At 41.1% G+C, this 22613-nt stretch overlaps 1 protein-coding gene across 6 annotated transcripts in view; it reads left to right on the forward strand.

Annotated features, from left to right (window-relative positions):
• Positions 1 to 22613, forward strand: part of col12a1a (collagen, type XII, alpha 1a) — a 52453-nt gene that overhangs the window by 18630 nt on the left and 11210 nt on the right. For 2 of the 6 annotated variants that reach the window (XM_058090214.2, XM_058090210.2), the window contains exons 22-54: positions 379 to 518; positions 678 to 807; positions 1339 to 1484; positions 2201 to 2330; positions 2414 to 2550; positions 3160 to 3289; positions 3384 to 3523; positions 3666 to 3798; positions 3967 to 3987; positions 4679 to 4818; positions 6138 to 6267; positions 6398 to 6537; positions 6714 to 6843; positions 6999 to 7019; positions 10049 to 10191; positions 11651 to 11780; positions 11863 to 12005; positions 12148 to 12277; positions 12742 to 12861; positions 12940 to 13086; positions 13176 to 13292; positions 13367 to 13519; positions 13602 to 13676; positions 13749 to 13888; positions 13994 to 14117; positions 14209 to 14352; positions 14850 to 15014; positions 15233 to 15271; positions 15361 to 15499; positions 16022 to 16164; positions 16512 to 16621; positions 21458 to 21613; positions 21857 to 21934. In XM_058090214.2, coding sequence (XP_057946197.2) covers positions 379 to 518; positions 678 to 807; positions 1339 to 1484; positions 2201 to 2330; positions 2414 to 2550; positions 3160 to 3289; positions 3384 to 3523; positions 3666 to 3798; positions 3967 to 3987; positions 4679 to 4818; positions 6138 to 6267; positions 6398 to 6537; positions 6714 to 6843; positions 6999 to 7019; positions 10049 to 10191; positions 11651 to 11780; positions 11863 to 12005; positions 12148 to 12277; positions 12742 to 12861; positions 12940 to 13086; positions 13176 to 13292; positions 13367 to 13519; positions 13602 to 13676; positions 13749 to 13888; positions 13994 to 14117; positions 14209 to 14352; positions 14850 to 15014; positions 15233 to 15271; positions 15361 to 15499; positions 16022 to 16164; positions 16512 to 16621; positions 21458 to 21613; positions 21857 to 21934 — 4064 coding nt within the window. The remainder of the gene's footprint in view (positions 1 to 378; positions 519 to 677; positions 808 to 1338; positions 1485 to 2200; positions 2331 to 2413; positions 2551 to 3159; positions 3290 to 3383; positions 3524 to 3665; positions 3799 to 3966; positions 3988 to 4678; positions 4819 to 6137; positions 6268 to 6397; positions 6538 to 6713; positions 6844 to 6998; positions 7020 to 10048; positions 10192 to 11650; positions 11781 to 11862; positions 12006 to 12147; positions 12278 to 12741; positions 12862 to 12939; positions 13087 to 13175; positions 13293 to 13366; positions 13520 to 13601; positions 13677 to 13748; positions 13889 to 13993; positions 14118 to 14208; positions 14353 to 14849; positions 15015 to 15232; positions 15272 to 15360; positions 15500 to 16021; positions 16165 to 16511; positions 16622 to 21457; positions 21614 to 21856; positions 21935 to 22613) is intronic. The other 4 variants (XM_058090211.2, XM_058090215.2, XM_058090212.2 and 1 more) reach the window with 3 other exon arrangements.

The raw sequence follows: 22613 nt of genomic DNA on the forward strand, positions 1-22613 counted from the left end.
ACTATTTTAAGGGCAGCACAATATCAGTCCACCTGGCTTACATGCATAAAACCATACTTTTGTCCATGTAGTGTAGTTGGCTCAATATTGAGTCTACACAAACTGAAGCAGAACACAAGCCCAACTATTAGTGATAAATGTAAATCCATATTTTTATTCCTTCAAAAATATGTTTCTGCCTCCCTGGAATGGGGAAAATTGCACACATCTTAATCAAATTAAAGCGCTAGGAAGGCTCTGCTCTGTGGAGGTTGTGGTTTTCCTTTTTATGAGAATTTGCAGGTGGTAAAACAAATGTTCGGAAACAACCAGGCATCCTTTTTGCACACCTATCATGCTGACCGTGATGATTTGTTTTGTACTTTCCGTCCGCAAAAGGAGGTGCGCCCGATGCACCGACTAATCTGGTAACATCTGAGGTGACTCACAATTCTTTCCGAGCCACATGGACTGCCCCCGAGGACCCAGTGGAAAGATTCCGTGTGCAATATGTGTCTGAATCAGGAGTCCCACAACAGGTAACTACACAACTGAGCATCACAAAACATCTCAATTAAACATCAGTCACAGGACAGGCCTAGTTGTCATATAATAGCTGTAATGTGCTCTCCTCACCAGTAACAAGAACATGCCAAAACAAATGTACACCATCTTCTAACCTTCATCTGTGTTATTAGGTGCTTGTGGATGGCACTCAGACCACAGTGGTTCTCCAGCAGCTCAGCCCTCTGACTGAGTACCTAGTGAACGTCTACTCTGTGGTGGGCGAAGAGGTCAGCGAACCACTGAAAGGAGTCGAGACCACATGTAGGTTTTGGTTTACTACTTTGTCTGTATTAATTGACTGAAGAGACTTTTAAGCAACCATTTACACTCAAAAGTTTCCAGTAGGAATGTAAACTCTCGTTTTCTCCAAATAACGCAAACAAAAAAAGTCTAAATAGACTTTGATCACCCATGCTATCTTCGCCCATGTCACTTCAACCTTGAAGAATTGAACTGAGTGAGAATTTACTTTTGGGTCTGTCGCAAAAAGTGAATCTGTTCCGTGGTTCGTGTGTGGTCCCCATAAATCCAACCTACTTAGGAAATAAATATTTTGGTCTCATTTCCTAAAGTTATTTGGCTTCAAATGCCAATACTACATCTTCATTAAATACCAGATCATGGACAAATGGGGTGTGAGGCATCTTCAAAGTGGTTCATTGAAGTTTTATTGGCACTCTGTAGAATAGCAGAGCTTTAATCGTATATATAAAAACCTTTAAGGAGAAATAGAGGGAGGAAAAAAAGCTCGAGTGTCCTTTGACAACTTTAACTTTGTATTTTCTTACACAGTGCCCATTCCTGCTGTGAGAAGGATGGACGTCTATGACGAGCAGATGACCACCATGCGTGTGAGATGGGAGGCAGTACGAAGCGCTACAGGCTACATGCTGCTCTACAGCGCCATCAATGCAACCCAGCCTACTGTTGAGGAGGAGGTAAGCATAAGTGAGGTGTGAATAGACGAAAGCCTGTCAGTTGTTGATATCACGCTATGCTAAACATACAAACGCTTGAATTTGTAATTGCAAAGTACACACCAATGCAACGCAAACACTAGTGATGACAGCCAGGTGACACATGAAGTACAGAGCGACCATCCTAGGGTGACCATATTTTAATTATCGAAAACCAGGACCCGGTGCCCGGTAATGAGATACTAAAGTGACACTTAATCAAAGATGTATTATCATTTCAATACATTTGTGTATGGATAGAAAATCAGTATATTACAAAATGCTATTTATAGAAGAATGTTAAAAGAACGGCACCAAAATGATACAAAAATTAGAAATACACAGGAACCTTAGTTAAATCCTTGTTTAGTTTTGGAGTGTAACAAATAATTGGGAAATTAAACAACCATTGTGCACGATGACCCCAATTTTAGGGATTAAATCACATGCAGCAGAGAGCCCTCACGCCACTCAATTTCAGGTCCCAATGCACGGACCATAATAACCAGGACACTTTCATCACTTTCTAAAAAACAAAAAATATGACAGGATGTGACAGCGGGACATGTCCTGGGATAACAGGATGTTTGGTCGCCCTCGTGTTAGCATGCTCTTATCATTTAGGAGAGCGTCATCAAACACATACAGTCTTTTGTATTTACTTTCCCATAAAACTCTGTGTGTTTTGTCTCCCACAGGTCAGAGTGGGTGGCGATACGACTGACATCCAGCTTGTGAAATTAATCCCCAACACAGCCTACTCACTGTCCCTCTTTGCCCTGCACGGGGAGTCAGCCAGTCAGCCACTGACCCAGCAGGGTGTCACTCGTACGTAGCGACTGAATTGCTTAAAAATCCAAGAAATTATATTCACGCCTTACTTATTAAGTTGTCATTACTCTCTTCTTCAGTGCCCCTGCCACCTGCAGGAGAGCTACGGGTTCGGGATATCACCCATAGCGCTATGAGGCTCATTTGGGATGCTGCTCCTGGTCCAGTCCGCAAGTACCTCCTCACTTACAAGCCGGAGGGAGGAGAAGCTAAGGAGGTAAAAGTGTGATCCAAGTCTTTATTTTGGTCTGGGGTATTAATAACACAGGGGGAAACTCTTTGACTGATGTCTCCATCAGCAAGCTAGGGCAACATAATGGAGACGGCAGCTGGCTGTATGAACCTTAAAAATCTTGTGTGAGTGAGTCTAATGAAAGGCTTGAGACAGTATGGTTTTACAGGGGTCAAAGGTTGGTTATGGTGCTGTTGAAGGGATAAACACGACATGGTTCCTCTTTTCCTTTTGGAAGACTTCATGTTCTGGAAACACATATGTGGAAGTGTCTCGTGGCCTGTCATTTTGATTGTGAAAAATGTACTGAGTAAGGAGGGGGGGGGGTGTTCTGGCTGGAAAATAACATAATATTGCCGTTATGGATCATGGGAGTCTAATTCACTCAGTGACAGATTGGCACTCAAAACACAGACATCAAGATAAAAGGTTTTTGTCGCGTTTTGTGTTCCAAATAATGTCTGTTTTTGGAAACGTATTCGGGAAAAACGGACAAAATAGGGCAACAAAAATCTAAACTTGCATGTCTGTTTACAAATTGAAGTTGTAAATTTGAAATAATGTTATGCAATAACGTTAAATGGGTTCCTGCAGCTGGAAGTGAGTGGAACAATGACCAGCAGAATACTGGACAACCTGGTTTCCCAGACCGAGTATGCCCTGGCTGTGACTCCTATCTATGATGAAGGTCCTGGTCAGACAATGCTGGGCGAAGGAATCACTGGTAAGAATGAAGATGCAATGCCATTACAATCGTTATTTGTTCATTTTTTGGTGAAAGGTCAACCTAACGTCATTCCTAATCTTCGACCTTGCAGATGTGGTTCCCGCCCCAAAGAACCTTCGATTCTCAGAGGTGACCCAGACCAGCTTCAGAGCCACCTGGGAGCATGGAGCTCCTGATGTGGCGCTATATCGCATTGGCTGGACCAAGAGAGGAGACACGAACTTCCAATATGTAAGCTTGATTTATTATCAAGCACCTTTTATCGTATTTTCTTCTATTTCCATAATTTATTACCTCCTTTTTTATTTTTAAATGCAAATGTTATGGATGATGTGTATGCCGTTAATAACAATACCATGTTCGCCCTTATCAGGCTATTCTGAACAATGACGTAACAACCCATGTCCTGGAGAACCTGGAGCCCGATACTCCCTATGACGTGTCTGTCACTGCCATCTATCCAGATGAGTCCGAGAGCGAGGATCTGCTTGGAACCGAGAGGACATGTAAGATGAGCATGCTGACTACTCTGCCATAAGTAATGAACACACACTCAACAATGTGATGCAGTTGAACGTATCTCTACGGTGAAAGGCTTTATCAATGCAGAATATCACGAGTCAATGTTCAGTGAAGGGTGCACCCATTATCCCTTTCTATTTTTGCTTCTATAGTGTCCAGGAGAGGTGGTGTTTGTAAGTATATGTGTCAAAAAGGAAAAGAATGCCTTTCCTTTTCAATGATGAAAGCATGATTTCATATTTTTGGTCATCATCATTATCATCATCATCATAATCATCATCATTAAGCAAGCTCTTTCATCCATGCACATCTCCATTGGATCCATGCTGTAGCTGACACAGCCATTTACTTGAAGTGCTGTCCATCTTCCATCCATATCTGTGTGCTTGCCACCGTACTGCTCATCCCAATCAACTGTTCTCACTCAGTCAGGTTAAATGGCTGAAGATGGAGTTTAAGTGCGCATGTTGTGACACACGGGGTTAAGAATTTCCTGTTTGTGAACCCATTTCATCATTCATTCATCTTTTCATCCATCCATTGCACTGACTTGTACATCCCATTCATCCATAAATGCCATTCCTGCTTCAGAAAAGATACAATCCCTTGGATTAGTAATCTTTTCTTGCTTTAAAGCAGCATATCCTTGATATTCATATCACATAAAAAAAGCATGTTAGTTATCTTGTATTTTGATGGCACGTGTGTATTTGTCACATGATACAAAAGGGTCCATTGACTTAGTCAATGACCGGAATATCAAGGACTGCATCTTTAAAAGCATTTTTAAGCAAATCAATGAAAACATGACCATTGCCATACTGACAAGGTTGTAATTCTCCCGTACGTGCATGTGTTCTCCAGCACCTAACGCCCCTCCCTCCAACCTGGTTGTGTTCAATGAAACAACCACCAGCCTGAACGCCAGATGGAACCCAGCTCCAGGCCGTGTCCAGAATTACAGGATCACCTATGTGCCCACTTCTGGAGGCAGGACCCAAACTGTAAGTTACATTTTAATCACAACACAAACTTAGAACTTAAGATTCCTTAATGTCAGCGCTTCTCTTTTTGAAACATAACTAATGTGTGACATTTTAAACCAGTTTGGAAATCATAAGGATTTATAAAAATCCCAAGATTGACAGTTACTATGGTACTCATTATGTCATTGTATGGTCATATCACCTCGTACTTTGGTATGCGACAAAAAATAAAAAAAAATAAAAATTTTAAAATTATATCAGGAAATGAACAAATGTAACAGTTACTGATTGTAAAAGTACCAGATGGAGGGGTAGGATTTAATAAGCTTTGCTTCTTCCTACTCCTTTTGGACATGTGGAACTCTGAACTGATTATGTGATGCACTCAATTGTAATCTGATGCATGTTCAAATGAAATTAACCCATTACCATTGCATGGCTAGATTTGATGTTATGGTTACTTACAGCCATACGCAGACTTTAATATGCAATCAGAAAAACAAGACTACTTAATTTTTAACTCAATATGATTTCTTCCTTCCTCCAGAGGTAGAATTTCCTCCAAGTAATATTTGTAACTTGCTCAAACTGCACCCGTTTTGCATTAATGTAGTTTACTCTAAGTAAAATCCCTTAAGCTGTTGTTTGGAAAGCAACACGTTCCTTTCCAGTTTTTTCTAACAGTGAAGACCGTGTCCCACTGGTTATTGGCACTCTGTAATATTGGTTTCTTTTGCTTGGTTGACATTACATCCATGCTAATGCATACACTCCAGCAGCATACAGACTCTGATCAACTCTCAGAGTTGGCTTTTTGTATAATTTATTGCAGCGTGACAAGTAACAGATATTGTGATACTTTAATACCGCAACGTATGGCCTTGAACATTTGTCGTACTAGCGGAGGCAGCAAATGACTAACACCCATTTGCCTCTTTCATATGATTTACTGACAGATGCTGTTTGCAGGTTCACTTCGGCCTCACATGGTTTTATTTATACTAGACTAGACAGAGTGTTTTCCTCTGAAGAATGTGATGAAAAGTGGTTACCCTGGGGATAGCTCCATCATATCAAATTGACAGATGGATGAGAAAGTGAATGTTAAAAAGCTAATGTCAGCCAAGTTAACTGTGGTGAAGATATCTTGGGCGGCATTGCATACTTGCTTTGTCTAGGAAAACAGATTACATCTGACAAAAATGACTTCACGCTCATGAAACATCATTTTGGTTTGTTGCATTTCAGAGTAGAATTTCTAACATGTTGCAAACACACATTTCATAGCATCATTCATTGTATATGTTTGGACTAAAATGTTCTTACTTCCCAAATAGGCCCAGGTTGGCGGGAAGAAGACCACTCTTTTCATGCCCAAGCTAACGCCCGACACCGAATACTCCATCAGCGTGGTGGCGGTTTACCCCCGAGGAGTCAGCAGGGAGCTGAATGGACTTGGCAGGACCAGTAAGATGTTACACTTTGGATACTTCCAAATTACTGCACAAGTATCAACAGGAGCGTCTTTAATGAATATTTACCGCGGTTAAGCAGGCTTGCGGCTTGTGGTGTAATGAGTTGATTTCTTTTATGTCAGAACCGCTCGGTGGTGTCAGGAACCTGCGAGTCACTGATCCCACCACCAGCACCCTGAATGTCCAATGGCAGCCTGCTGAGGGCAACGTGCGACAGTATAGAATCTTCTATGTGCCTGCAGCTGGTGGCCAGGAGGACATGGTAAGCTCAGAAGTCACCAAAAAATGAATTACCAGTATTTTCCTGAAGTGGGTCTCACTAAAACCGGATCTACAAAGGGTTCTTAATGAAGCTTCCTTGATCCTTGTAGTCCTAATGAGATTACTACCAGTGGTCATAGCTTCCACCTGATGTTACTCCTGTCGTCGCTCCATCAGGTCCAAGTATCAGGCAACACGTACAACACAGTGCTGAAGAACCTTGAGTCCGATACCGTTTACACTGTTACTGTGGTTCCTGTTTACCCATCTGGAGAGGGTCAGCGCATATCGGAAAACGGCAAAACACGTAAGTTCAGCTCGTCACTGACCACTAGTGCACTTCAGGTCCTTGGAAGACTGAGGTCTAATGTTGATGAAAGCATATTTTCACGTCTTGATGAATATTATGAATGTTCAATGAAAGGTGCGCCCATTATACCCTTTTATTTTTTGCCTCTATAGTGTCCAGCAATGGTGGTTCCTGTAAGTATATATGTAAAAAGGAAAATTATGCTATTCCTTTTTAAGGAATGAAAGCATGATTTGCATTGTCATCATCATCATCAAGCAAAGCATTTAACACATCCACATCTGAAATGACAAAACCAGTTACTTTAAAGGTCCCACATTATAGTCTCAGACGTCCCACAAAATGTGTATTCTAAGTGTTACCCAAATCTAGCCCTGATGCTGGAATGTAGACACTTTAAAAATGCTTCTAGTCAACCTGACTGGGAGCATGAAGAGTTTGTGTCTGTAGCTTTAATGCTAATGAGCTGAGCTGAACAGGCTCTAAGGACACATATAACTGTTCTAACAACAATTATATATAATAGGGGACCTTTAAGTGCTGTACATGTTCCATCCATGTCTGTGTTCCTGTCACCCAATGCCGTTAATGAGAATATTTTCATTTCCATCCATCCATCATTCATCTATTCATTATTCCATCCTTCCATCCATCCACTGCACTGACTGTTCCATCCATTAATCCATCCCTGCTTTGGAAAATATACAATATTTTGCATGGGCAATCCGAAGAAGCACATTTTGATATAACAGTTATTTGTAAAAGGACTGGCATATCGATGGTCCATTGATTAAGAAGCCTCTCATCCATCCTACAATGATTAGCTGTACTGACAAGGATGTAATTGTCATGTATGTGCTTGTGTTCTCCGGCACCCAAGACTCCACCCATCAATGAATTGAAGTGGTTACACCCTTGGAAGATTGACACATCGCATGACTACATTATTGTGATGAAGATGTCTTGCCAGGATTAACTTAGAAGTCTTCTACTACTAGCTTGCACGCCTCTAGAACAGACAGTCCTCAGTGATTAGTTTCATAATATATCACACCGTCTAGACCAAAATGATTGTATATACCATAAGTTTCCCAGGAGATCAATCATAAAGCAGGATTAGCAGCATCAGCAAAGTCTGGCTCTGCGGGTAGAGACTTTCCAGTTTCTCCCACAGCTTCAAACCGCCAACCTCTGCTGGGATTGAGTCAGCATTTTGTGGGTTGATTGCGTAGGAAGGAATTCCTCTGCTGGCAGTATTATAATGGTGTTTCTTTTTTCTTTACTGTAATATTGTTCATTTGCAGGTTGGAATGTAGGGTGGTGGTCAGGATAATGGTGGGGCTGGGGTATCAGGGGAGGGAACGGATTGGCTAATTGGCTCTAAGTATACGGAAAAAGTAGGGAAAAAGAAACAGAATAAAGAGCTTAAATGAATAGAGATCATTATATATTTTATGGTCTTCAACTTACTTGGAGAAGGTCACGCAATATGTCTGCTACCATTTCCCTTTTTTAATAATAGTCCTTAATATTTAGTGTTTTTTCTCTCCCCAACCCCAACCTTTAATGCACTACGGCTGCAAAATAACCTTTGACTTTGTACTTCCAGTTGCTTTTGCTGCTACTATATTGTCAAGTCCATTCAACTTCAGGATCTTCTCTCACTATTCACTCCCTGTTTATTGTACTTTAAAAATTCAAAGCGGCTACAGGCAACCAGCTTTAGCTTGTGAAACTACGGAAGCACTCTCTCTGTGTTTTGCCCACTGTGTTCCCCCCCCCCCTGCGTTTATGGGGTTATAATGGGAAAGCAGCACAAAAGCTCAAAACATCTGCTTTGGATTTTTTTTTCAATGTGAACGGCACACAGGGCTTCACATACACCTTGTATGTCCTTTTCATTCACCTTTAAGGCACTGACAGGAAGGTTCCTGTTGATAGCGGTTATTCTTCAACAATGTCTTCAACTTGTCTCTGCTGGTTGGAGGGCAATGTTGTTCATGTTTTATGAAAACGTTCTCAGTGTGTCTAAAGGAGGATTGAAGTGATATTTGGGAAGAGACTCACAAAAGGTGGCTGTGAGACACATGCTGATTCGTTCAGCCATTTAAGGGGTCGGCAACCTTTACTATCAAAAGAGCCATTTTTCCCACTCGCTCACAAAAGTAGACTGGAGCCGGAAAATATAATTTAAAAACAATATCTTATAAACTTTCAAAAGTTAGAATCTTTCTTAATTTGAACACGTTTTAACAGCAGAATACAGCAAATAGAAGTACACTGTGCATGTGTAATCCAGTAATGAGTAATGACAGTATCGTCTTGGTTAAACCTCAATACCTGACGCCTGAAGAAATGTGCAGCGATGTGCTCACATCCAGAGCGAATTGAGTCTCCAAGATTTTAATTGACTGCCATTTGGAGGGAATTTTGGAGTATTAAAGTAGTTCAGAGGAGAAAAAGAGGAGTCGATGAAGTACTCTTGCTAGTATACAGTCTCACAGAAAGTCTGATTTTTTTTTTCCATTACAAAGATGCATATTTTTCTTGTTTGGGTGTTAAAAAAATACTTGAGCATTGCGAAGAGAGCCACCACAAAGAGGCGGGTTGCTGACCCCTGACCTACGTAGTTGTAGTACCTGGGCAGTCTGGGTTCTAGGTATGCCACAATAGGTAATGACCGCTGGTTGCTCATTAGGAGAACGCATTTTGTAATTCTGCTGGACATTCCAATCGTAGTTTTCCTCATTTTTTGTTTCTCAGCACTTTCCAAGTGATGCATTCACTGAGGCGTTGATCTCCCAGTTTTCTCCCACGACTGCAGCAGTAGTATTCTGAAGTGCAAAACCAATGAGTCATGTAGCAAAGGTAGATAGAAGTGTCCAGGTTGTCTTAACATATCATTTTATTTGGATTCAAATATAACAGAGCCCTGATTGTGTTTTTGCGTACGCCGTGCTGACATCTGTGGATTCTTGCACCTAAACTAAGTCTGTTTTATCTCATCCTTTCTCTCCATCCATCTTCTCAATCGAACGACTTACTCTGCTGCCCTTTAACCTCTCTCTCTCATCACTCGTCTCTCGCTGTGCAACCGTCCTCTCATCATGTTCTACTGTCTCTTTTACCTTTTCCTGACCCTGATCTTTTCTTTCCTTATCTTGCTCTCTCTCTCCACCTTCGACCATTCCTGATTCTGCAGTGGAGCGTCAACCTGTCAGGAACATCCAAGTATTCAACCCTACAACCAACACACTAAACGTTCGCTGGGAGCATGCCACTGGTCCAGTTCTGCAGTACAGGGTGGTCTACGCTCCAGTTACTGGTGCCAAGCCTGCTGAATCGGTAAGTTTCCGTTCCGGAAGTGGGCATAAATGTATGTTTTAATGCCTACAGCGGCGTCTTTTCCTGAAGTCAAACGTTATACAAACTCAAACATCAAATGATTTATTCTGAGAGGATAATTGTGGGTTTATGTGGGAGCACATGTGATCCAACCACCATCCCACCTTTGACCAGAATTTACAGTACCATTACATTTGCCACCAGGAATGTAACAGCCACATAGTGCGCCGTTAAAAGCTAAACATTCGTCTGTTCACCAAATGGTTTATATGCTTTTGCACCTGCGCATTTACATGAACTGCGTTCATCAAAGTAGAAGTTCTTTAATTGCAAATCCGGCTGTACAGTATGTGACATCTGGGACCAGAGTTACAACATCTTCCCTTGGAAAGAATTTTCATGAATATGTAAACAACTTTTGAAGTGGTTTATGATATGACATCATTGGCTCTTTCTGTTGTCTGCTTCAAATAGTGAAGATTTCAGGCTCAGGCCTTCTTTGAGGTGCATTGGATTAGCATGTTTAAATATAAACTTCGGCTTGACAGCTTTACCTGTTGCTGGCCTTGGTATTCTCCCGGAGTCTCCGGCAACTGAGTTCTCACGCATGTGTTCACACTGTGTGTGAAAGACATGGCCTTTGCGGCTGTCAAACATACTCTGTAACTTCAAAGGAATAGTTGGCTCTTCCTTTCCCTCAGTGTTGACAGCAATGGGGCTGATGAGTTAAAGGGATGCATTATGGATGGACAACATACTTGTGTGTATCAAGAGAGAGGGGAAAGGTCTTTGTGGGTGCAATTGGTGGGAGGATGAGTGTTGTTATTGACGTTACGAGCAGGAGTATTCAAAGGCAGGTAGACACAGCTGGGTGGAATGGAACAAACCATTATGTGGTAACTAGGAAATGGTAAGAGCTAAAATAATCAAAATAATGATAAATATTTTAATTATTATATTAATAATATATTATTAATATATAATAATTATAATTTTTATATTATTATATAAAAATATATTCTATTAAATGTATTAATCGTATGTTGATATAATTTGATTTTCATCAAAAAAAGTGTTTTTTTTCATCTGCGTTATTATACAATATTGCGTGTGACAAATAATAATGAAAAGTAATAATAAAAAATACCCAAATAAAGCACCTTCTGCGCTGCTCACTCACTGTTAGTGATTCTTTTTGTTGAGTGCGACAAGACACTATTGAATTAAAATCTATTTTTGTTAATATTTCCTATGGGGAAAAATTGCCTGTTTTCATACTCTATGATTTTCATCTGACCATTTGGAATGAAATAACAAAAAGAGTTATTGTTGTACAGTAGAATGACATTACGACACAGCCCCTGCTTGGTCAAAGAATCAAATTGATAGTCAATAATCCAAAGAGAACAGTTATAATCTGGGTGACAACATAATATTCATATTTTGTGATTGGATGCAGATTTTGGTACCAGGGACCAGCACCACAGCCTTTTTGCAGCAGCTGATCCCAGACACTGATTACAATGTCGGAGTGGTTGCCTTGTACAGTGATGGCGAAGGACCCACCATCAGTGACAACGGCAAAACCCGTAAGAAGAACTCTGTCCTGTTACCCACTGTCACTAATAACGGGGTAGATTTGAAGTCATTCCTCACGCTGTTCTCCCACAGGCCCACGGGCTGGCCCTAGGAACATGAATGTGTATGATCCCACCACCTCTACTCTCTCTGTGAGCTGGGAACATGCTGATGGTCCTGTCACTCAATACCGCATCACCTATGCCCCGACTACTGGAGACCCCATTGAGGAATATGTAAGCATATGCAGAACTTTTACTTTACATATGCACTATTTACGGTTATAAGGTAAACTAATAAATTAACAAGCCCTATTGTTATTATGATGGATCTTTATTTTGTTGGTTAACTATAAACTTTTTGTCTTATGTTATTTAGACTACGGTCCAAGGGAACAGAAACAATGTGGTCCTGCAGAACCTGGATCCAGACACCCCGTACAATATCAAAGTTACTGCTATCTATGCTGATGGACCAGGAGGAGAGTTGGAAGGAGATGGTCGCACAGGTACAGACTATGCAACACATCCATTAGAGGTGGATGCGTCCTCCACCACAGATTTTGTCCACAGTAGAAACATTCCACCCTTGGAATTCACAGCAGAAAATCTGAATGGGCTATGTACTGATTTAAAATCCTGAATTATTGCAGAAAAAGACATTCTTGACCGATCGCACTGGCCAAGCCAAAAGAACCACGGTTATTGCCAGAGGATTACAAAATGGCTTTTCTCCAGTTAGGGAGAGCTGCTGCTTAGAGTGCTGGCGAGCATTCTACCTATTTTGGCCCTGAGTAAAAACATTAAAACGTTATATCATGGCACAATCTGCCTTCTGAGGTTGTGTCATGTGGCTTCTCCATCGCTTCTTCACACCATCATTCACAAGCAAGAAATAGAAATTCCAAGTATCTGTATCTTGCTGCTATGATAGAAACACCGTAGTTATTGTTTTGCATCATCTTTCCTACAGCGGCTATGCTTGGACCGAGGAACCTTCGTGTTTCTGATGAATGGTACACTCGCTTCAAAGTCTCCTGGGATCCCGTTCCTTCAAGGGTTACCGGATACAAGCTCATCTACCAGCCTGAGGGTATGAAGATGTCGATATTGAGTCTTTGGTAGCAGACGCCGTATTGGAACATTCTGTCTGCTTCCCGTTTCCTCTCAGGCTCTGACGAGTCTTCAGAGGTGTTTGTTGGAGACGTCACTTCTCACCAACTGAATAACCTGAAACCTGGAACAACCTATGACCTGAAGGTCCTGGCACAGTATAGCACAGGCATGAGCGGCCCTCTAATTGGCCAAGGCACCACATGTAAGTCGTGTTGTCTCTGAAACGATTGTAGTAAAAATGAAGACTTTTGTCAAAGCAGAACAAGTTGAAGAATGTCCGTTTCTGTTTAGTGTACCTGAATGTGACAGACTTGACCACCTACAACGTTGGCTACGATTCATTCTGCATCCGCTGGGCCCAGCATAGAGCAGCCACCTCCTACAGACTTGAAGTCCAACCCGTTGACCGTGAGTTCTTCAGTATGGAGCTAAATGACATTTTATCTGATTAGTTTCTACAGCTATGATCTTTGTTCACACAGGCTCTAAGAGCGGAGCTCAGGAGATCACTGTCAGAAGCTCCGAGAGCAGTCACTGCTTTAACGGCTTGACCCCTGACACCCTCTACACTGCCACTGTGTACACCCAGACCCCCAGCATGGAGGGGCCTGGGGTTAGTGTCAAGGAGAGAACATGTAATATCACATCCATTGTAACATATATACCATACCGTACCATAGCATTTCCACTATTATGTAATTTTGTTTCCGTCCTTAGTGGTGAAACCCACCGAGGAGCCAACCGAGCCCCCCACGCCTCCTCCCCCAGCAACAGTCCCACCATCATTGGATGGTAGGGAAAGCATTCACATATAAAGTAAGAGAAATAAATCAATTTCCGATTTAACCATTGATGTGTTTGTAGTCTGCAGAGGTGCCAAGGCAGACCTGGTCTTCCTCATCGATGGCTCCTGGAGTATCGGAGACGAGAGCTTTCACAAGGTCATCCAGTTTGTCAAAAGCATGACTGGTGCCTTCGATGTCATCAGCCCCCGTGGAATGCAGGTCAGAAGAAACTTTCTGATGCTCAGTTGTTTTCCAATTGTATCTGAATGGCCAGTTTTATTGTATTTTAATGTGTTTGTTGTCACATTTTTTCCATTTCAACAGGTTGCGTTTGTGCAGTACAGCGATGACGCGAAGACTGAATTCAAGCTCAACACCTACCATGACAAGGGTGTCGTGATATCAGCTTTGCAGAATGTCCGTTACAGAGGAGGAAACACCAAGACAGGTACTCATCTTGCAAGTGTGCATCTGCAAGTTGGAATCATCAAATGTTATTTTGGAACTGATTCCGCTCGTCTTTATACTCATTCCTGCAGGCATTGCTCTGAAGCACGTGTACGAGAAGGTGTTCACTTCCGACAGTGGAATGAGGAGGAATGTCCCCAAGGTGCTTGTGGTGGTCACTGATGGACGCTCCCAGGATGATGTCAAGAAGAGTGCCCTACAGTTGCAGCAGTCAGGTATGTGTAGAAAAGAACAAAATAGTAATAATAATAGTAGTAGTAGTAGTAATAATACTAGCAAGCGCACTTGCCCCTTTATTCCCTGTAACCGTTTACCAGTCCCCATTGGCCATGGCTTTAACCAAATGTTTCATGTGACTTGAATTGATTGCCTCAATTCCACATTACCAAATACCCATACTGGGCTACAGTAAAGTACTAAAGTACTGTAATACTAGACCCAGGCATGACGTGCTCCGGGCACTGGCAGCTCATGCTGTCCCACTGGTGTGGATCAAGGAGTTTCCCATTTGGTCATTATAATGTGAATGGAACTGTCCACCCCAGAATCAACATGTCATAGACTGTTATGTTTTATGGCCTCCTCCTCAACTACCAGCTTGTCCATTTTTGGTAACATTTCAGCCTTTTTAGTTCAAATTATAACCCCCCCTCAGGGATGAATTTTTTGGTGTTGTTTTTAACCATTGCTTTGTGTTGCTTTGCCTCCACAGGCTACAGTGTATTTGTGGTTGGAGTAGCTGACGTGGACATGGCGGAGTTGAGAAACATTGGAAGCAAGCCCAGTGAAAGGCACGTGTTTGTGGTAGATGACTACGACGCCTTCGACAAGATCCAGGACAATCTGATCACGTTTATCTGTGAAACAGCGACTTCCAGTAAGATTTGATTATGTTCTTTTTGAATGTCTTTCAAGGGGTAAACATGACTTTTGTAATGTCTTGGGATAGTTGACTGGAGCACCTGTAGAGGTTGCAGGAAGCTCGCTTATTGAGGCACATATCTATTAATCTATTGCCAGCATGCAAACAGGGATGAATTATCTTAATAGGCTTTTCCAACCCTTTATAACTTTATATATTTTTTTTTGCTTTAGCTTGCCCCCTGATCTACATCAATGGATACACCACACCCGGTAAGAATCACACACTGCATTACTACAACGCTGTTGTGCAGTGATGGCTTCCACTACATCACACGTTTGTGTTGTTTATACATTTTTAGGATTCCGGATGCTGGAGGCTTTCAACATCACAGACAAGACATTTGCCGGCATGAATGGTGTCTCTATGGAGCCAGGCTCGTTCAACAGCTACATTGCATACAGACTGCATAAAGACGCCTTCCTAAATCAGCCCACCAAGTAAGAGCTGACGTATTATCATATGTATATGATGTGTATAATCATACATCCGAATGGCTCAGATGTTGTCCAGCCCACAGTCATTACTCATAATGATGCTCAATTTCCCCTGCAGTCAAAGGGATTACCCTCGGCGAGCCTTTGGGAATATGCCTTAATTGTTGTACAATATGATGTTCAAGCGACATTCCTCCTCTTCCTGTTGATGTCTTACTCTGATGGGTTAAAGGATTTGTCTCTTTTTGTGGTGTTAGGCTTCTACAAAACCACTCATAGCGTGATTTGAGTGTAGAGATCTCCATTAACATAATTCTTCCACAATACTAAACACTTCCACTTGTAGTCAGGAAGATGGGACATCAAATACTTTCAACATGGAAGCAAAGCTTGCATGCCCACAAAGCCAAGTGGTAATGATTTACCTTTTAGAGTCACGGACTAGATGTTTTGTGTTATGTTGTTTTCATGGTTTCATCTCCACAATGAGTTCTGATTCATAACAATATGTGTTAAACCCAACAGAGAGATCCACCCGGAAGGTCTTCCCCCATCTTACACCATCGTCCTCCTCTTCCGACTCCTACCTGATACACCTTCGGAACCTTTTGATGTTTGGCAGATTGCTGACAGAAACAACAACCCGGAGGTTGGACTCACCATCAATCGTAAGGCTCTTCTTGTCATTTTGGTCTCCAGCGGGAGCACAAAGATGTTGTGGCGTTTAAATTCATGGAGCTGTCACGACTACTTTACTTTGATTTATTTCAGATTTTGGCTTGCTTGAGTTGGCTTCCTTCTTTTATTAAATTTAAATTTTAAACAAGTATCTTTTACCTCTGTAATTGCACATGTGGTAAATGCATGCAAATGATTAGGAGCACGGACTAAATCCCCCCATAACTTCCTTGTTATCCCCCCCCCATCCGCTTGCCACCATGTGTTCTGTATAGTACCGTCTGCACTTTGCGTGCCGCTCAATCGTAGCCTTCATCAAAGCTTCCTCTCTTTCCAGCTTCAAGCAAAACAATCACATTCTATAACAAGGACACCCGAGGAGAGATCCAGAGAGCCACATTTAATGAGGAGCAAGTCAAGCGTGTTTTCCATGGCAGCTTCCACAAGGTAAACACAATGCATCGTCCTTCAAGAGAAGCGTTATGATTGTAGTCCTATATTTCTCTTTAAAAAAAAAACAAAATACCTCTGCCGACATTTGAAACAGGCTAAAATCATTTGAAATATGACAGAAAAACATCCAGCTCATTCCTCTTTTCAAATAAGTTTCATTGCAATCCATCATACAGCTGAGGTCTCACGTCCGAGTCGTGTTTTGACATTCAATTAGTTATATGATAAATGAGCTCTGGTGTTCATAAATAAAATTAAAAAGAAGTTCTTCAACCTCAGTGATCCAATATCCACACAAAGACGGGTGACTTTGGTGAGTGATTTGCAAACCAATCAGCTTTTGTATTCTATTTTATTTGGATTGAACGTGAACCGGCCGTGATGCATTCAGGAAATATATAAACACAGCTTTAAACATTACTCCCTCAAGCTCAAATGATTGCAGCTGCCCAGATGCCGTCATCTTCGATGTGTTATTGTGATAGAAATGAAACATTCCTTATTAGAAGCATCGTTAAGGGAAGCTTGTCTTCTAACAATCTGTCAAAACATCCCATCACTTGAACTGAGGGCCATTGTTTTCCTTTTTGCGAAACCTTTGTCTTCAGAGCTGTTGCCACTACATTAGACCCACATGTTTGTGTATCGTCTCTTGGGAGGACAGAAATCAGATTGTGTCAAATCCAAGTAAAACTACCAGCAATTGTTAAACATCGATGTTTTTACACAGCAGGGTGTAGGGAGTCGAACAATGAAAGATAATATATTTTCTTAGCTATGGCCCAACGCTGTAAGTTGTTTCAAGTCTAATTGTTTTTCTTTCCAAAGACAGCAAGGTCTAGTATTTTAGTCCCTTTTTCTAAGATTATCAAAATGACCCTGAACGACCCTGAAGTCTTTTCTATATTGGCGTGGAGTCATGTCTAAATAGTCCCAATACGGTGGATGCTTGGAAGCCTCAAAACCCATCTGTTCAGAAATAAATTCATGGAATTAATCTACATTGTTAAACGGAGTCTCAAACTCAATTTACATGGTCGCTGCTGGAGTCTGAGACTGACACAAAAGGGTTTCCAATATTCCAAAAGCGTACAACTGATCCAATCTTCTCAGTCTTCAGAGACTCTTACACAGTGTTGCTGGGAGTGCTTCTGAAGGCTTCCCAGTATGTCTTTTGTAAAAAGTAGCCTTTTCTTATTCCTCATAGTCATAGTTGTCCTATGTGTGTTTATTTACCTGTTATTTGTTGTCTTGTCATCTGTTTTTGCACCGTGTCTGTAGTTAGTTTACTATGCGACAAGCTCATTGAAGTCCTTTAAGCCAGGGGTCTCAAACTCAATTTACCTGGGGGCCACTGGAGCTAGGGTCTGGGCAAGGCTGGGCCGCATCAGGTTTTCCAAAAAAAAAAAAAAATGCATTTATTAAAAACAGAAAAATATACAAACTTTTTCAGTGCTTTGGTTCCGATTTTCTACAATAAAAGCTCTGATAAAACATTCCACTGTTCTCAAATATCTTACTTTTTATTTTTCTGCACAAAATAAGATGAAAATTAAATAAACAAATCAAGAATAAAGAAAATCAATCAATCAGTAATAAATAAATATGATAATAATAATAAAACGGCAAATAATAAAAACTTAAGAAACCACATATAGTTGGCGGGTAGACAAATGATTTTCTTCAGATTAAAATGAACAAAGCATTATTAGAGCCCTGTAGACATGACAAAACACGACTATAGTCACATTTATACTTTTTTTATTTACAACATATTGCGCAACTGCAGGGTCTTGAGACACATGCTAACTCGCAAACTAGAGAGCTAGCGACCTAAACGGTAGCCTCCAAGTTATTTCCTTTAAACTTAAATAGCCAAAAACTTACCACTTCCACACGGATAGGGAGGATAACTATTAACAGTTATTTAACCTTTAACATGAACATTAATCAAACGTAATATTTTTTTCTGGGTACATGATACCATACAGCATCCATATCAAACTTGCGCGGGCCGCACTAACATTAAACTTTCATATCAAGGCGGGGGCCTCAAACTAATGTCCTGCGGGCCACATCTGGCCCACGGGCCGCGTGTTTGAGACCCCTGCTTTAAGCAAACCCAACTGAGGTACATAACCCCAGAAAGTGATCCAGTGGATTCAGAGCCAGTTTGACCCATATTGTCCATTTTTTTGTTCAGGTTACTCCAGCCTGTTGAGTTTTTGGACCAGACTGTGTTTCCCTTGCAATATTTTTATGCTGAGCTGTTTCTCTTTATCTGGTTGGAGACCAGATGATATGTCTCACAATGTTCCGAAAATTGGATTCTCTGTGTCATGATTTAGCAACCACATAAACAATTTTGGGTGGGTTTTGTGAATGAATGAGACCCTGGAAAATGTAGACGGATGTTTTAATGACATCACCGCTGCTCTTGTCTCGGACAGCTTAATTTGTACGTGTGCGACCTCAATCCCTGGCCATGGTGGGCGACTGTTGTCCCAATGTACACCGAGTGGCTAGTTTGTGGTGGGGCAGTCTACCTAGCTGCTTATTTACTGGTATCTTGACTGAGTACCTCGTCGCTTGCTGAAGTTGTTAGTGGTTTTCTGGCACTTTGTACACGATTGTGTTCAAAAGGTATATTGAATCTTATTCAACTGCTCCAAACAATTCTCCAACAGTTGTGTTGCCGTTATTTCAGTACACAAAGGTAGAGATTAAAAAAATACTACATTCTCAGACAATGTTATATGAAGCAAATGTATGTTTTGGTAAAGTGATCCTAGATCCTCTGAAGTTCATTCTTAACCATACATCTAAATCAAACATTACAAGCACAATGTTCAGTGTAAACACTACTAATCTCAATAATAATAATATTCCGGTTAAACCAAGGCAGTACCACTCAGTCTGCCAAAACAGACCTCCCTTAGTGTTCTTTTAAAAAAAACCCTAACTGTGACTGCTAAGAGTCACTCTGAGGAGAAAGGAAAATAAAGTGAGTATGAATTTTATTTTGTTAAGTAGCACAATGCTCCTTTTTATTTCCTAACAATCACTCCATTATGACTTTTAGTCAAGAATTACGAGCGTTTAATGTGGTTTAAATCCACAGCACTGGGTCACAGGGTTGCTTGCTTTTGGCTTTTCCCCTTCAACTTGTAAATAAAGAGCAAGCCAGGCTCGAGGGGTCATGGTCTACCACTAGTCGAGCATGTGGGAAAACTCTCAAAGATGACTTTAGCAGATGATAGGTTTGCGTTCTCTGTGGGGAATTGATGTCTCCCACGAATGAGGAGTAGGAGTCCATTGAGACGATGAGAATACTCTTTTGATTGGACTGTTATGGTTATGACTGAGGGAGAGCATCTTCTGTCTATGGGATTCCAACATGCGGTCATCTCTTTTCAACCCTTTTTTGAGGCTTGCTTTTTTTTGTTGTTTGCTTTGAAATAGCAATATAATCACAGAATCACTCATCAGATCATGCATGCAGTGAAGCCACTTGGTCCTTAATGATGAGGATCGAAGCAAGCCAAGAACAATAAAACCTAATCTGATAGAAATCCTGGAAAGTAGGAGATGGTCTGATTTTTACCAGTGGATTGTTCACAGTAGCTCTGTGTCAACACCATGATATATTTATTCAACACGTACACACTTATCTTTTTAGTGTCAGCCACTAGAGGAGTAATAGTCACTAGAAAAATGACTCACTTAAGGTATTCTTAACATTTGACTCGGTGAGGTAATACAGATGACTAAAATGTGGCGGGTGTGACAATAGAGCAAAAAAGAATAAGGAATGTGTAATAGTAGAGTTTGTATATAGATTGTAGATAGCTAATTCAGTAATAATGAAGCAAGTAAAGACACATTGTATAAACACAATCAATGCAGGACATTTGACTCTCGCCTCAGATGTGAATTTTGGTCTGAGCTCTGCTTGGATCTTCCCAAACTTGTTATAGTTGCTTTCCATCTGCAGCTTTTTATTAAAAAAAAAATCCACATTTCCCTTCTCCTTAATTAAACGTATCTAATAATTTCACGGCGGTTTGTTGACTTTTTAACCTCCAACTATATCTTCCAAAGGAAAAGAGTGTAATGGTTCATGCTCAGGTACCAAGGAAATAACTGTATGTAATTGGTTTCCAATAAGCTCGTCCAAGTCTGTGGTCGTGGTAGCTTTGTAGCTTGTTGCATGGTGTAAGACAAAGAACGCTTGTTCAACAGTTGAGGGGAAAATGTGCATCGGTGAAAGAAAAAGCTCGGTATGCCGCAAATGATATACTTCCAGGATGTCAAGCAGGGGCTCTCTTTAGTCGTTCTGTGTTGTTATACAGACTCTGTCTACAGCTTCAGCACTGCAGGCTGCTGTCACATGGTGTATATTTCCTTACGTTACGGCCCATTCATCAGTAGTGGCATCAAACAGAAGTTGTGTACAGAATCAGTAACCGCCAGATGGTAATATGGAAGTGGATAATCAAAGCAATTTTGCAAAGTCGAAACAGTTTCCTGAAAGAAGCAATTATGTGAAGAATCGTTCTAGTGTCTTTTAGATGCTTCAGACCAAACGGTTAAAAAAGGTTCAGTGAGGTTGTTGCCATCTGTATGAACGTACTTTCTTCATTTCCTTCACTTTGAAAGGTCAATCAAACCCCATTCGAATAAAAAAATTAAAGCCAAAACCCATATTTTCAAAAGCCGCGAGTATTACTAAATAATTGCATCGCTGCAAGCTTGGCAAGCTGCAAAGCTTTGAGGAGATGAGAATGTTTTGTAAAACAGTGTCTTTTCTTCATCATCTCCATCCCTTAGCTTCACATCACCATTTCACCAGACAAAGTCAAGCTCAACCTGGATTGCCAAGAGGTGGCGGAAAAGCCTATCAAGGAGGCCAAAAACATCACTCTGGAGGGCTACGAAGTGCTTGGCAAGATGGCCCGGGCTGCTGGAAGGAGGCAGTCTGCAACAGTAAGTAAAAAAAAAAAAAAAAAAAAAAAAAAAAAAAAAAATCTCAAAAGAACATCCCACTGCGTTTCACAGCTTGAACAAACTGTTAAAATGAATTCCTTGAAAGAATTCCTGGGTGTGTTCACGCAAAATAAATTCTGCACGACTTCTAAAAAGCCACTTTGTTTTTAACACTCTGCATTGCCATCATGTATGGAAGTCATTTTTTAACATCCTTCCATGTTTTTGTCTTTTTCTGTTTAGTTCCAGCTCCAGATGTTCGATATTATTTGCAGCTTGAGCTGGATCACCCGAGATAAATGCTGTGACCTGCCTTCCACGGTAAGTTTCTTTTCCAACACATAAAATATATATATATATGCAGTATATACCACCATTCTGTGTTTTTGTGTGGGATTGTGCATGAATTATTTATATTTATTTTGTGTTGATGACATAAAAGTCCAGATTATACAAGATTTCAAAACAAATCATCCCATAGGAAATAATGGATATAGAATATTCTGCACAGTGTCAGAGTGTTTAGCTAGGAGACCTGCATTCGATTCCCCGCTCGGCCATCTCTGTGTGGAGTTTGCATGTTCTCCCCATGCATGCGTGGGTTTTTTCCGTGTTCCTCCCACATTCCAAAAACATGCTAGGTTAATTGGTGACTCCAAATTGTCCATAGGTATGAATGTGAGTGTGAATGGTTGTTTGTCTATATGTGCCCTGTGATTGGCTGGCGACCAGTCCAGGGTGTACCCCACCTCTTGCCCGAAAGACAGCTGGGATAGGCTCCAGCATGACCCTAGTGAGGATAAGCGGTATAGATATAATGGATGGATGGGAAATAATCTGTTCCAGGGTCAAACTATCATCATCATCTCAAATCCTTCATTCACTGCACAGCCTTTTCTTCTAAGGTAGACTTTTAACTGACAATTGTAACTGCACCTCAAACATGATATTTTTTTTAACCATTCGTAATGTGAGGGACCTTCCGAACTGCTGTACTTGT

Source organism: Doryrhamphus excisus, linkage group LG14 (genome assembly GCF_037039965.1).
Source record: "Doryrhamphus excisus strain RoL-2023G ecotype Guam linkage group LG14, RoL_Dexc_Guam_v1.1, whole genome shotgun sequence".
NCBI classification, from domain to species: domain Eukaryota; kingdom Metazoa; phylum Chordata; class Actinopteri; order Syngnathiformes; family Syngnathidae; genus Doryrhamphus; species Doryrhamphus excisus.